This window comes from Pongo pygmaeus, chromosome X (assembly GCF_028885625.2).
Source record: "Pongo pygmaeus isolate AG05252 chromosome X, NHGRI_mPonPyg2-v2.0_pri, whole genome shotgun sequence".
In the NCBI taxonomy this organism is placed as follows: domain Eukaryota; kingdom Metazoa; phylum Chordata; class Mammalia; order Primates; family Hominidae; genus Pongo; species Pongo pygmaeus.
Genome location: NC_072396.2, coordinates 146,536,416 through 146,551,604, shown reverse-complemented (window position 1 = coordinate 146,551,604; position 15,189 = coordinate 146,536,416). Strand labels below are relative to the sequence as shown.

The 15,189-nt window shown below is 46.2% G+C and overlaps 1 protein-coding gene across 1 annotated transcript; it reads right to left on the bottom strand.

The window, feature by feature from the left end:
• Positions 1-1,745: 1,745 nt before the first annotated feature.
• Positions 1,746-7,771, bottom strand: LOC129024642 (melanoma-associated antigen C1-like). The gene is made up of 4 exons (XM_054471804.2): positions 7,641-7,771; positions 6,801-6,898; positions 6,539-6,645; positions 1,746-6,205 (listed from the first exon to the last, which is right to left on the bottom strand). The coding sequence occupies exons 3-4, from the start codon at positions 6,540-6,542 to the stop codon at positions 2,292-2,294; spliced, it is 3,918 nt and encodes a 1,305-aa protein (XP_054327779.1). The 5' UTR covers positions 6,543-6,645; positions 6,801-6,898; positions 7,641-7,771; the 3' UTR covers positions 1,746-2,291.
• Positions 7,772-15,189: the final 7,418 nt, after the last annotated feature.

The window sequence follows — 15,189 nt, the reverse complement described above, 5'->3', positions numbered from 1 at the left end:
CAGTATCCAGAGTGGATATTCACATCGAGGGCCGTTATCACAGAGGAGCCAGCGGGAGGGATGAATCAGCCAGGGAACTTCTCCAGGGACAAACAGTGGTCTATGTCAGGGGAAGGGCAGATGTCTCTGGGCTCTTGCACTGAGGGCTGGGCACAGGCTTCAGAGTGCGAGACCACAGTGAGAAGTTACTCAGCAGGCCAGGTTCCAGAGTTGCACAGGAGAGCGCCCACGGGAGATCAAATGGAGGGCACTGTTAGGTGGGAAAGCCCTGGGGCTAGGCAAAAGTACTGGCACCCAGACGGAGTCAGCTCTCAAGAAACCTAGGGCTCATAACAGGAAGAATTTAGGTAAAGAAAGAATTTAGGTAAAGAAAGCCCAACACGATCCCTGAAAGGTATTGATTCTCATTGTCACCTTTCTTCTCTAGGCCTATCTAAATGCTTTGTCACAGGTTTCTTCTGTATGTTGCCTGAAAGACATCAGGAAGTGTGAAGAGAAGTGACTTTACAGGAAGAAGGCTATGCTCAGGCTGAGAGGAGTGGGGACAGTGTGGGTCTAGATGAATTCAGAACTCAAGTCCCAGCCCAGTCACTTTCTAATCATGTGATCATCATGTGATCTTGGGGAATTTGTCATGAACTATAAACCTCAGCTTCTTCATCTGTAAAATGGGTTTGATAATCCCTGTTCTGTAGAACTGCTGGAGTGTGTGTACTGTGAGCAAAATACCTGGCACACGGCTTGGCATACCTTGGAATTTTAATAAATGGCAGTTGTCATCAATATGATTATAACCCCAAAGTCTACTACTGTCTTTTGAGAAAAATTCAGCTCTTGTTTTCATTATCCAAAACGTCTCATAGAACATCTAGCTGAATATGTCAAGGACTATGAACTGAAGCAAAAGTTTGGCTTCATAAATATACCTCAGGACATTTTCTTTCTAAAAGGATATATTGTATCATTCAAGAAAGGAGAGGCTTCCACAACTGAATGCAACTCAAAGATTGTAGATTTTAAGTTAAGGACCAACTCCTTTTCACTTTCCCCACTGATCATCCATCCAAACCACTAGTTTTATTTAAGATCCACGAGAAATCTACACCTTGCTTAGACTTGTCCACATTACATTCAAAAGAACCCAACTAAAAGTCCTGTCACTGGAATGGGCTTGGGCTCTCCCAGGCCTGGCAAATGAGTGCCAGCCTAGAGGCTTCTGAGCACCATATCAGGAATTATAACCAAAATTCTCAGGAAACCTTGCAGATGATGGGTATTAATCACCTAGTCCTTGCACTGTGTTCAAGCTCACCAGTTACAGAGCCACAGAACACCTTCCATTACTTCCCCATGTGGAGACTCCTCTCCGCTTCATCCTCCACCCAGAGGGAACTGCTCAAGTGGTTTTCCTTTCCAGGCTTTTCTCTCACCTTCTGAGAGTCTGGGCCCTGCCGCCACCCAGCTTCATAACAATCAGCTCCCACAGAAGCACCTGCAGTTGCCCAAAGCCCAAAACTGCCTTAGCTCAGGGCCTTTTTAATCAAAGGCTCCATCTGGAGTCTCACCTCCCCACTCCTTTTTAAACTTATTCTTTAGATTGTAGAGAAAATCTTACACATTCCTGATATGGCTTCTGGACGTACACTCTACCGTTTTAGGGTTAGGGATGAGTCTTGCTTTTAATAGTAACTTCACTACTAACAGTAATTTCTATGAGCAAATGCTGATATAATGTTCACCACATAAATGAGTCACTGATACTTTTATTTATTACAATTTACTTTCTGCTACTTTCTTACATAAGCCAAGCAAACCAGGTATGTATCTTTAGTTTTCAAGAACAACAGACTAAAGGACCTGAGGAAATGCAAATATTAACAATCCTTTACTTTGTTCCACTATTTAACTGCAGAGTTCCTTCACAGTTTCAAGAAAATTCCTACAGCAATACCACATTAACCTGTGACACATCACAAAATGAGGCAGAAGGTTTTCCCAACGTGGTGTGTTTGGGTGTGTTTTTGTTTTTACAAAATATCAAACTGTTACTCTTAAACCAGATAAACAGCAATACATGTGCGACTAGGATTCTGAAGTTATTTAAACCTGTTACTAACAGGAAAAACATTTGAAAAATACCCAAAAGTAAAACAGTTGAACCCCTTAACTACCCATATGGAACAGAAATGACGCAAATAGCACTGTGTTCTCTCCAGCCTCAACCGAGCCCTCCACCACGTAGAAACTCGACTGCCCTCTTCAAACTCAGAGGGAAGAATCTGCCCTAGACTTCACTCAGAAGAGAAGCTGGGGGACATGACGCTGGAGCTTGCACTTTCTGTGGCAGTCGAATCATCTGTGGTGTCAATTATGGCGTGGGCTCTCTTCTCTGCATCTTTCAAAGCATCCTTGTATGAGGATGGAAAGCTAACAGGGACAGTATGATTTAGCATGGCCAAAAACTCTACTACTTTCCTCTTAATGATTTCTGAATGAGCTCTTGGACCCCACAGGAATTCGTAACATGGAGGAGAAGTGTTGGGCACCTCCTGGTACTCTAGGTAATGTTCCTGCACCCAAACTTTAGTGAGGAGCTCCCTGGGCTCCCCAAAGACAAAGTGCTCCCTCCCAGCATGCACCCCCATTCCATTCAGCACATACCAGATGACCTCCTCAGAGGCACAAGTGCCCTTCATGAAGATGATACTAAGAACAAAAATCAGGAGGGGGTTCTGGGGCATGCCCTGCTCATCACTCAGACTCCCCTCAGAGGTGAGGTCTAATGTGTTTACAAAGACATAGGAGTCGTCAGGGTCCACTTCTCTCAGGGAAATGCCAAAAAGAATCTCCATGTACTCACGGGCTTTCCTGAAGATCACAGGAAAGTAGCCCGTGTACCTGCTGATGACATTCGTCAGCATCTCTGCCTTTGTGACAGGCTGCTTCGCTTGATATTTGACGGAAAGAAACTGCACCAACTCGTCCACCTTTTCATCCAGTGTGTGAGTGAACAAGGGCTCGCTCTCTATCAAGGACTCGCTCTCTGTCAAGGAATCACTCTCTAGCAAAGTGTCTGAGGTACTTGTATCTTCATCTACTGGGTTGCTGGACTGTTCACTGAATGGGCTCAATGAAGCAGAGGAGGAGAAGGAGCTCACAGGACTCTGGAGAGGAGATGGGGCAGGCCCCTCAGGAGGACTCTGAGGACTCTCATAGGAACTTTGGAGAAGACTTGCTAAAGTGTAGGAGAAGAAGGAGCTGACAGGTCTCTGGAGAGGAGACTGAGCAGGCCCCTCAGGAGGACTCTGAGGACTCTCAGGGAAACTCTGGGGAAGACTCAATGAAGTGGAGGAGGAGCAGATACTCACAGGACTCTGGAGAGAAGACTGGAAGTCCTCCCCCTCAGGAGGACTCTCAGGAAAGTAGTGAGGAGACAGGGAGTCCTCCCCCTCAGGAGGGCTCTGAGGAAAGTAGTGAGGAGACAGGGAGTCTTCCCCCTGAGGAGGGCTCTGAGGAATGTAGTGAGGAGACAGGGAGTCCTCCCCCTCAGGAGGGCTCTGAGGAATGTAGTGAGGAGACAGGGAGTCCTCCCCCTCAGGAGGGTTCTGAGGAAAGTAGTGAGGAGACAGGGAGTCCTCCCCCTGAGGAGGGCTCTGAGGAAAGTAGTGAGGAGACAGGGAGTCCTCCCCCTCAGGAGGGCTCTGAGGAATGTAGTGAGGAGACAGGGAGTCTTCCCCCTCAGGAGGGCTCTGAGGAATGTAGTGAGGAGACAGGGAGTCCTCCCCCTCAGGAGGGCTCTGAGGAATGTAGTGAGGAGACAGGGAGTCCTCCCCCTGAGGAGGGCTCTGAGGAATGTAGTGAGGAGACAGGGAGTCTTCCCCCTGAGGAGGGCTCTGAGGAATGTAGTGAGAAGACAGGGAGTCCTCCCCCTCAGGAGGGCTCTGAGGAATGTAGTGAGGAGACAGGGAGTCCTCCCCCTCAGGAGGGTTCTGAGGAAAGTAGTGAGGAGACAGGGAGTCCTCCCCCTGAGGAGGGCTCTGAGGAAAGTAGTGAGGAGACAGGGAGTCCTCCCCCTGAGGAGGGCTCTGAGGAATGTAGTGAGGAGACAGGGAGTCTTCCCCCTGAGGAGGGCTCTGAGGAATGTAGTGAGGAGACAGGGAGTCCTCCCCCTCAGGAGGGCTCTGAGGAATGTAGTGAGGAGACAGGGAGTCCTCCCCCTCAGGAGGGTTCTGAGGAAAGTAGTGAGGAGACAGGGAGTCCTCCCCCTGAGGAGGGCTCTGAGGAAAGTAGTGAGGAGACAGGGAGTCCTCCCCCTGAGGAGGGCTCTGAGGAATGTAGTGAGGAGACAGGGAGTCTTCCCCCTGAGGAGGGCTCTGAGGAAAGTAGTGAGGATGCAGGGAGTCCTCCCCCTCAGGAGGGCTCTGAGGAAAGTAGTGAGGAGACAGGGAGTCCTCCCACTCAGGAATACTCTGAGCGATCTGGAGAGGAGAATGGGTGTTCTCCCCCTCAGGAGGACTCTGAGGAATCTGGAGAGGAGACTGGGGAAAACCCTCAAAAGTACTCTGAGTTCTCTCAGGGGAACTCTGGAAAATACTCAATAAAGTGGAGGAGATGGAGGGGCTCACAGAAATCTGGAGAGGAGACGGGGGAAAACCCTCAAAAGTACTCTGAGTTCTCTCAGGGGAACTCTGGAAAAGACTCAATAAAGTGAAGGAGATGGAGGGGCTCACAGGAATCTGGAGAGGAGACTGGGGAAAACCCTCAAAAGTACTCTGAGTACTGTCAGGCGAACTCTGGAAAATACTCAATAAAGTGGAGGAGAAGGAGGCGCTCACAGGAATCTGGAGAGGAGACTCGGGAAAACCCTCAAAAGTACTCTGAGTACTCTCAGGAGAACTCTGGAAAATACTCAAAAAAGTGGATGAGAAGGAGGAGGTCACAGGAATCTGGAGAGGAGACTGGGGAAAACCCTCAAAAGTACTCTGAGTTCTCTCAGGGGAACTCTGGAAAAGACTCAATAAAGTGGAGGAGATGGAGGGGCTCACAGGAATCTGGAGAGGAGACTGGGGAAAACCCTCAAAAGTACTCTGAGTTCTCTCAGGGGAACTGTGGAAAAGACTCAATAAAGTGGAGGAGAAGGAGGGGCTCACAGGAATCTGGAGAGGAGACTGGGGAAAACCCTCAAAAGTACTCTGAGTTCTCTCAGGGGAACTCTGGAAAATACTCAATAAAGTGGAGGAGATGGAGGGGCTCACAGGAATCTGGAGAGGAGACTGGGGAAAACCCTCAAAAGTACTCTGAGTACTCTCAGGGGAACTGTGGAAAAGACTCAATAAAGTGGAGGAGAAGGAGGGGCTCACAGGAATCTGGAGAGGAGACTGGGGAAAACCCTCAAAAGTACTTTGAGTACTGTCAGGGGAACTCTGGAAAATACTCAATAAAGTGGAGGAGAAGGAGGGGCTCACAGGAATCTGGAGAGGAGACTGGGGAAAACCCTCAAAAGTACTCTGAGTTCTCTCAGGGGAACTGTGGAAAAGACTCAATAAAGTGGAGGAGATGGAGGGGCTCACAGGAATCTGGAGAGGAGACTGGGGAAAACCCTCAAAAGTACTTTGAGTACTATCAGGGGAACTCTGGAAAATACTCAATAAAGTGGAGGAGAAGGAGGCGCTCACAGGAATCTGGAGAGGAGACTGGGGAAAACCCTCAAAAGGACTTTGAGTACTCTCAGGGGAACTCTGGAAAATACTCAATAAATCGGAGGAGAAGAAGGAACTCGTGGGATTCTGGAGAGGAGACTGGGCATCCTCACCCTCAGGAGGGCTCTGAGAAATCTCCAGAGGAGACAGGGAGTCCTCCCCCTCAGAAGGACACTGAGGATTCTGGAGAGGAGACTGGGTGTCGTCGCTCTCAGAACTCTGGGGAATCTGGAGAGGAGACTGGGAGTCCTTCCCCTCAAGAGGTCTCTGGAGAGGATCCGGTGAGTCCTCCCCCTCAGTACGACTCTGAGGACTCTGGAGAGGAGACTGGGTGTCGTCGCCCTCAGGAGAACTCTGGGGAATCTGGAGAGGAGACTGGGAGTCCTTCCCCTCAGGAGGTCTCTGGAGAGGAGACTGGGAGTCCCCCACCTCAGGACGTCTCTGAGGACTCTCAGCGGAACTCTGGAGAAGGCTCGGCATCCCAGCAGCAGGCATCTCCTTGTCCCCTGGAGAACGCAGAATCAGAGAAGAGGATGAGGATGAGAAAGAAGAACAGGAGGAGGAGGAGGGGAATCAAAAGTGGAAAGAGGAAGAGAAAATGGAGGAAGCTTCCTCCTCTTCCTCATCTAGGGGATCCTCTGCATCTACCAACTCCAGTATGAAAATTGCCTTCTGGAAGCCTTGCTCAAAGCTGGGGCATAGAAGGTTGAGAAAGAGAGGCATGATGAGTATTGTTCAGGAGCAGCAGGTAAATGTGTGTACATGAATGGGTTATGATGGGATCCCACAGGACTGAGGGAGAGAGGGACAGTGCCAGTGGCCTCAGCTGAGAAACTCACCCATGATGGCTCTGACAAAGGCCGGCTTACAGCTCTTCTTCTCTTAAGGTGGTGCTCTAGGGCCTCACAGGTCGCCTGTCTTCCTAGGGGGTTTGTCTCCTGGGAACCTGTAGGAGGACGTGAGAAAGCACCTCAGGGCACAGCTGGCAGGCAGAGCCTAAGGCACCAGGAATGACAGTGGGTGGCTACAGGCTGGGTGCTGCCAGGTCTGCCTCGTTTCTGGGGGTAGGGCCCTTGGTACACAGTCAGGCCGTGCACTCACCTTGACTCCTGGCACTGCCTGGGCCTCCTCTGCTGTGGTGCTTTTAGGGTGTATGTGTCCCTCACACCCAGGTCTTCAACTCCTGCTTCCTGGAGCACCTGCAAGAGGAAGGGAGGGAGCCCCTCCAGCTAAGACGGCAGCTGGGGCTGGCCAGACTCCCAGACTCCCACAATTCTGAGGTTCGTGGCCCCCTCAGAATTCAATTAGCATTGTCACATTTTCTCAGACAGGGCCAGGCCCCCACCACTCTGCTGGCCTGAGGAAAAACCTCAGGCAAATTCCACATCCCTGAGAGCAGTGGGAGGTAATGAGGTGGCAGCCACCTCCCAGCACTCTACCACGGGGGCGGTCCCTGTGGCCTCATGTCTGTTCTGACACACATGTGACCCCTCAGTCCTCACTCTTGTTCCCAGCAGGGCCTGGGAATCTTCCCTCTGCCAACTGGAGGCAGCTCCCTGTGCTGACTCCCCATGGGACCCCCAGAACAAGGCCTCCCCCTTCCCCTCCCCTACACCCCTCACCCAGCAATGAGAGGGCGGCCGGCCGCTCAGCCTCAGCCGCCTGGTGAGCTCTATGGGGGCTGATTTGAGGAGCAGGGTGGGAATCTCCGGGAATCTGTCCTCTGAGGTGGGGGTTCCCCTGGTCCTCCTCAATGCCTTCCTATTTATCCCCTAGAGGGCCGGCATCTCCTCCCTTCTTCTGCCGTGAGGACCCGTCCCTCAGCCCTCGGCTACCATCTTCGTTTCCACGACCTACAAGTGCCACCGCAGGGATAGGGCAGGCCAGGGCCGCTTCTCTCTGTGGTGAGGGGGTCCCTCACTTCTCCCTCGGGGCCCTCACCTTGAAGACTGGATAAGTCTAAGTCTCTTCCCTCCGCTGATCTGAGACGATCCTCGTCACAAAACGCCTCAGGTCCTTCAGACTCCCAAGATGGCCGCCGGGAAAGCACATCCGGCAAAGCACATCCGGGAACCCTGCCAGGGTTGATCAGGGCTGACAGCTCGGATAGCGTGGGGCGGGGCCTCCTCTCAGAGGCGGAAGCCCCGCCCCCCCCGCCCTCCCCTCCCCCCCTCCTCCGCCCCACTTGTCAGCCTCCTTTCCATCCCTTCCTTCCCACCTCCAGGATGTGCTCCAAACCTTTCTGCTCACTCCCTAAGCCCTGCTGACCTCTTCCCTCCCACCTCCTCAGTCCTTGACACTCATACTCCACCTTTCTCCAGGGCTGATAGCAGGGAGTGGCAGGGTGCAGCCTGCGCCTACCCCCGTGTTCGCAGGTCGCTGTCCTTCGACAGAGTTCTCTTCTTGTTGAGTGGCCAGCCCTGGGGCTACTCCCTCTGTTTAACTGAAGCTGCCCTCCTCAGAGAAAATCTCCCCTCTGGCTGACTCCCAAAATGGAAGTCAGAAAGTTGTAAATCTGGGGACCCTGATGGGCTCCTCCAGAGCTGGCAGCAAGCACAGGAACAGGACGGGGGGCGCTACCAGTCATGGGTGTTCACTTCCTGCCTTCCTGAGAGGCTATGCCTGGACTCCTGAAATTGCCTAGGCTCCCTGCCTCTCTGCATCTGAGTCTTTCACCTCCGAATAAGCCCCTCCCATCCTTGAGACCTGCAAGGTGCAAGAGAGGTAGAATCACATCCATCCACAGTGGGGTATGGCCTCCCAGACTCCAGGTAGGGCTCCACTGCCCGCCATCTGAAATGGCATGGGTGGGACCCTCAGTCTTCCTCAACCTGTTATTCCTGACACGGCCTCCACTCCCTCGCTCTTCTCTCCAGGGACTGTTTTTCAGATCAAGGTTCCCATTTCCATGAACCCTCCAAGAGGGACTGGAGCACGCTAGCATCTCTCCCTAATGGCCCTGCCCAAGGCCTCCTAGGAGTGAAAACGGGCTGGTTTTTGGGGGTCCTCCTGTGTCCATGGTGGGGTAGCTCACCAGTCCGTCCTCTGTATCAGCCCGGGGATGCCTAGAAGGCCCCCCTCCTGATCTTCCGCTCTCATGATCTGAAGTGAGACTCACCTAAGCACAGCCTTCTCCTCTTTCTACACCCTAAGATATCAGGGGACAGCACTGTGGGTCAACATGCCCCTGGGCCTCCCAGGGATGGGAGCTGGTTTCTGTGGATCCTCTTCTTTGTGGGCAGGAGGTTTCTGCAGTTTTCCCTCAGAGGCCTCATCTGACTACTGGCTGGTCCTGGGTCTTCCTATCCTTCCCAAGATGACAGTATGACACAGGGAAAAAAATAATGTGATTTTACCCTGAAGAAAACTGACAAACACTAGGTCACCATGGTGATCAAAGTAACATCATCAGTGACAAATTGTGTTGGTACTATGTGCCATCTGTATGACATCATAAGAATGGCACTTCACTTCTCTGTTCATCTTCCGAGAAAACATAACCTACATCAAATCATAAATAAAAAAATCATGTAATTCCCAATCAAAGGCTGTTTTACAAAATACCTGACCATACACCTCCAAACTGTCAATGTTTTCAAAATCAAGAGAAGTCTCAGTGAACTGGCACAGCCAAAGGGCATTTAAAGAGACATGATGAATAAATGTAATGGAGTATCCTCAAGGTATCATAGGACAGAAAATAGATTTTCATGACAAGGAAATAAATGTGAATAAAGTATGTTTGTTAATAAACAAAGGATGTTTGCATATCAACATTGGTTCATTAGTTTTAGGAAACCTTACCAACTTAAGATGTTAGTAACAGAAGGAATAGAGTATGGGGCATATAAGAATGTTCTTAAACATTGTCACAATTTTCTTTTAAATTCAAAATTATTCTAAAATAAAGTTTATCAAATATGAAAAAATGTTACCAAACTAGATAAAAGATATATATGCAAAACCTATAGCAGATATGCCTTTTAAATATTTTAATTATTGAAACTAGAAGTTTGAACTTGGGACTTCACCTAGAGTTTCTGCTACAAGTATTTCTATTACTCTTTATACTAGAGGTAGTAGCAAATGTTGTAATGCAAAGAGGAATAAATGAAAGGAATGAGGATTGGCCAGTTGGAAACCAAACTTTTGTGATGAATGGATGATTCGACTGAGCATGAAAAGAATCTAAAAGAACTAAAGATAATTTACTCAATATATACTAGTATATGAGTTTTCTAGTATAATGTAAGAATTCAATAGAATATCAACTTTGTTTTCTGTCAGGGAAAGAGTAGGAAAATAAAAGTAAAGAATACATAATTTTTAAACTCTCATACTAAAGAGAGAGGGACTAATGATCTTGGGATTGAATCAGTGGGTCAGTGTCAGAGAGCTTTTAAAAGGCGTGAACACAACCCTTCTCCGAACATGCCCCAAATGACTCATCTTCAGTTCCTTTTCCTCACTTTAGTTTTAGCCTTCAGTGAACATGCGGCCTCTGCCAGTGAAGGTTTACCATAGTTGCCATGAATGTAGATTTGTTGATCACAGGGTTGGGGGAGGGGAGGGCATTCCCAGATATTAAGGAAGAAGTAACATTTATGTGTGTATCAGAGAGGTTATAAAACATACATGAATTCTAACAATAAACTGTAAGAACTAAATCTTGGCTTAATTTCATTTTTGGTAATAACAAAGGTGGCAAGATTTTGTGTGTGTGTGCTGGATGCCTCCATTTCTTTATCATAACCCCCATCCAATACAACAGCATCTTCTGTTCCCTCAACTACTAAAGTTCATTCCAACTCCATCTACTTAAGTCAACCTCCATTACTATGGCTTTGGGTGAATCTAACGTCATATCTCCCCTAGACGATGGCAACAGTTTCCTTATGGTTGCTTCCTTTATTGTTTTTCTTTATCCCTGTAAAATCCATTGTCTTTTCAGCAGGCCATTATTTTTTAAAAATTCCAAACCATGGTTAATTTTCTAAGATTACACACATCAGATTTAACTATTATGTAAAGTTAGATGCATTGTAACAAATGCATAGAGTCCTGTATCTACCACCCAAGTATCATACTGACCAGTTCCATCAGCCTAAAATTCCCCTGTAAAGTCAATCTCTACACTCCTCCCAAGCCGCTAGAAGCTATGCTCTGTTTTTATTAATAGTTCCTAGAGTTGTGACTTTCCCAGAATGTCGTATGAATAGGTTCATACGATATTCTCTTCTAAAAGAGTTGGTGTATCATTTTTCATTTTAACCAGCAAGGAATGAGAATCCCTGTTGCTCCATATCCTCTCTTACATTTGGTATTTTAAGATTTTGCGATTTGAGTCATTCTAATAAGTGTGCAGTGGAATATTTTCTGGTTTTCATTTGCATTTCCCTAATGGCAGATGATGTTGATCATCTTTTCAAATGCCTGTTAGCATTTGGTATATTCTCTTTTGTGAAGTGTCTGTTCAAATACTTGGCATCTTTTTAAAACTAATAGATGTTTTTAGAGTATTCCTGATCAGAAAATTCAGAGAGCAAACTTAAGGAACACATAGTTCCCACATATCTCCACTCCCCCACCCCCTGTGTGCGCCCACACACACACACACACACACACACACACACAGCAACTCTCATTATTTACGTTTTGTAATAATGTTGCACATTTGCTACAATTGCACACACACACACAGCAGCTCCTATTATTTACATTTTGTCATAATGTTGCACATTTAATCAGATCGATTGACCTGTATTACTATATCATTAATTAAAGTCCACAGTTTACATCAAGACTCAGTTTTAGTGTTGCACATGCTGTTGGTTTTGGCAAATGTATAATGGTAAGTATTCACCCTTACAGTAACATACAAAATTGTTTCCTCATCCCAAATCTCCTGTGTGCTTCACCTATTCATCTATCCCCCTCCAACTCCTACACCCTCTGAGGCCCCAAAACCACAGAACTTTTCATTGTATCCACAGTTACCTGTTCCAGAATATGGTTGGAATCATCAATTATGCACCATTTTTATATTTTCTCTTTTCACTTAGCAATATGCTTTCAAGATTCCTCTATGTCTATACCACTCCACTAACAATGACTGAAAGTTCCTGCTGCTCCACATACTTGTCAAAACTTGTTGTTTCAGTGCTATGGATTTCAGCCATTCTCGTGAGTATCTAGTGCTATACCTTGGTTGTTCAAATTTACAATTTCTTTCTTTCTTTCTCTTTTTTTTTTTTTTTTTTTTGAGACAGTGTCTCACTCTGTTGCCCAGGCTGGAGTGCAGTGGTGCGATCTCAGCTCACTGCAACCCCCACCTCCTGGGTTCAAGTGAGTCTCCTGCCTCAGCCTCCCGAGTAGCTGGGACCACAGGCATGTGCCACCACGCCCAGCTAATTTTTTGTATTTTTAGTAGAGACGGGGTTTCATCACGTTAGCCAGGATGGTCTCGATCTCCTGACCTCATGATCCCCCCACCTCGGCCTCCCAAAGTGCCGGGATTACAGGCGCAGGCTACCGCGCCCAGCCTTAATTTGCAATTTCTTAATGACATGTAATGTTAAAAATCTTCTCTTACGCTTACTTGTCATTCATATATATTCTCTGGTGAGGTGCCTGTTCAGATTTTTTTTTTTTGCCCATTTTAAATCAGACTTTTTGTTTTCTTACAGTTGGATCTTAAGAGTTTAGTGTATATTTTAATGTGTGTCTTTTGTCAGATACTGGTTTCACAGATCTTTCATCCCTGTCTCTGACTTGTTTTTCATTCTCTTTGCGATGTGTTTGGCAGAATAGAATTTGTTAATGTTAATGAAATTCAATGTATCTCTTTTTTCATAGATGGTTGGTACTTTTGGTGTTGCATCTAAAATAGTTAGGTGACCAAACCCAAGGTCACCTAAAGATTGCACTCATAAGTTTGACCAAAATTCAAAAGATTGATAAAGTATGTGTGTGAAAATATAAGGTATTCATATACATTTATTTTGGGGAAAATTAAGTGCTGACGCACTTTGGGAAATAAGTCAGCAACATGTTAAAAATAGAAAATATTCACGCTCTGTTTATTTTGACTCAGTTTCCACATTCATATGACTTTCGTATAAGAAATGACATGAATTTGCCCAAGAATTTATGTTCAAAGTTGTTGATTGTAGTTCTATTAATTACAGCCACAAAGGAGAAATGAATACATGTTCATCAGGAGAAAATTTGTTCAATTTGTTATTTCACAGAAATAAATCAGAATTCTAGGGAGTTATTACAAAAGTAACATAAATCTATATGTGTTTTCATGGAAAGCTTCTGCATCCATTGTAATAAGCAAGGATTTTGGTTTGTTAGGACGCCCTAGCACACTACTACAAGCTGGGTGATATAAACAGAAATTTACTGTCTCACCATTTTGGATTCTGACCATCCAAGAGGAAGGTATATGCAAGGTTGGTTCCTTCTGAGGCTATGAAGAAAGAATGTTTTCCAGGCCTCTTTCCTTGCTTTGTAGATGGCTGTCTTCACCCCATGTCTGTTCACATTTTCATATCTCTATACGTATCTCTGTGTCCAAATTTCCCCCTTTTATAAGGACTTCAGCCATATCAGATTAAGGCCCATATTAATAACCTCTTGTTAACTTGACTGCCTCTAAAATGATTCTGTGTCCAAATAATGCCACATTTTGAGGTTAACATAGGATTTTGGGGAGGAGGCAGATAAACTTAGAATAGTGGTAAAGGCAAGTGGCAGATCTATATATGCATCATATCCCATGTATAGATGTATATGTGTGTGTGTGTATATATATATATATATATATATATATATATATGCACATCTATGTGTATAAAAGCCTGAAATCAGCTTTTAATTTTTACAAACCACATCGTTAATTGCGGTAACTTCTGAGTAGTTGGCTGAATTTTAGAGAAACTTTGTAAAGGGGAAAATTGTGATTGATATGAATTTTTAGAAGTGTTTGCAACAAGAACACATGCACTATTTTCCTTTAAGTAAAATATTGAAGTAAGCCTAAGAACAGAAAGAGGAGCAGTGCCGAAGTCAGATAAAGTAACAGCAAGCTGATGGAACAGAAAAATATTCCTGAAATGTAAATGGCTTTACACAACAAGGTTATTTTTATGCACATCAATTCTGATTCGAGTTGCTGGGGTGTTATGGGCTGAATTGTGCCCCTCCCCCAAATTCATATATCCAAGGTCTTAAACCCTAGTACTGCAGAATGTCACTGTATTTGGAGATAGAACTTTTGAAGAGGCGATTAAGGTACAATAAGGTCATATGTGTAGGAGCTTATTCAATATAACTAATGTCTTTATAAGAAGTGGAAATTAGGACACAGACACACATACCAAGTACCAACCATGTGAGAATTCAGTCAGAAGGCAGAGCCATTCACAAGCCATAGACCAAAGCCACAGGATACATCAAATCAGCCAATATCTTGATCTTGGATTTTCTGCCTCCGGAAATGTTAGACAATAAATTTCTGTTGTTTAAGCCACCCAGTCTGTGGTATTTTATTATGGGATAATAAACAAATACACGATGAGTCTCGGCTCTCGCGTGATCCAGGAATCGAAGCTGCTTTCAGCTTTGAGCTCCACATCACAACATATGGTAACAGCTGAAGTGAAAAGAAAGCATGGGATTGTTTCACTGGCTTCTCCCTAACTGCAAATATGCCACCCAGGAAAGAGAGGTAGACAAGATAGAAATGGGCACTTGTAGTCTTTCCCATAAAGCATTACATTGCTCAATTATAAGCAACTATGAACATTTATGACAATAAGTCCCTTAATTTCTTGGAATAGTTTCTGGGAAGGCAAACATTGCCGTGAAATCTCCCAACTATTTTCAGATCCTATCAGGAAACTGCGATTTCAAATACAGTATTACATCTAGTTTTAAGACAGTTATTAACTCTTGGCAGGGAGGGCTCCACCTTTTTTCCTCAATAGCAGTTTTCTGCACTGTCATTTTTTTGGGGGTGGGGTGGGGAGACAGTGTCATTCTTATCGCCCAGGCTGGAGTGCAGTGGCGCCATTTTGGTTCACTGCAACCTCTGCCTCCCAGGTTCAAGTGATGCTCCTGTCTCAGCCTCCCGAGTAGCTGGGATTACACGTGCCCGCCACCACGCCTGGCTAATTTTTTTGTATTTTTAGTAGAGACGGGGTTTCACCGTGTTAGCCAGGATGGTCTCGATCTCCTGACCTCGTGATCTGCCCGTCTCGGCCTCCCAAAGTGCTGGGATTACAGGCGTGAGCCACGGTGCCCGGCTGAATTTAAATCTCTAATAAATAAAAGCACCACTGACTCCTTCACTTGCTGAACGTTATTTCAGCATTTGCTTGCGGAAAGCACTGTTCTTAGTGGGGATACTATCAAAAAAAGGTTTATTCCTACCCATAACACGGTAAAGTCTAGGTTCAGAAGCCATATCAGGAAGGGTAAGATA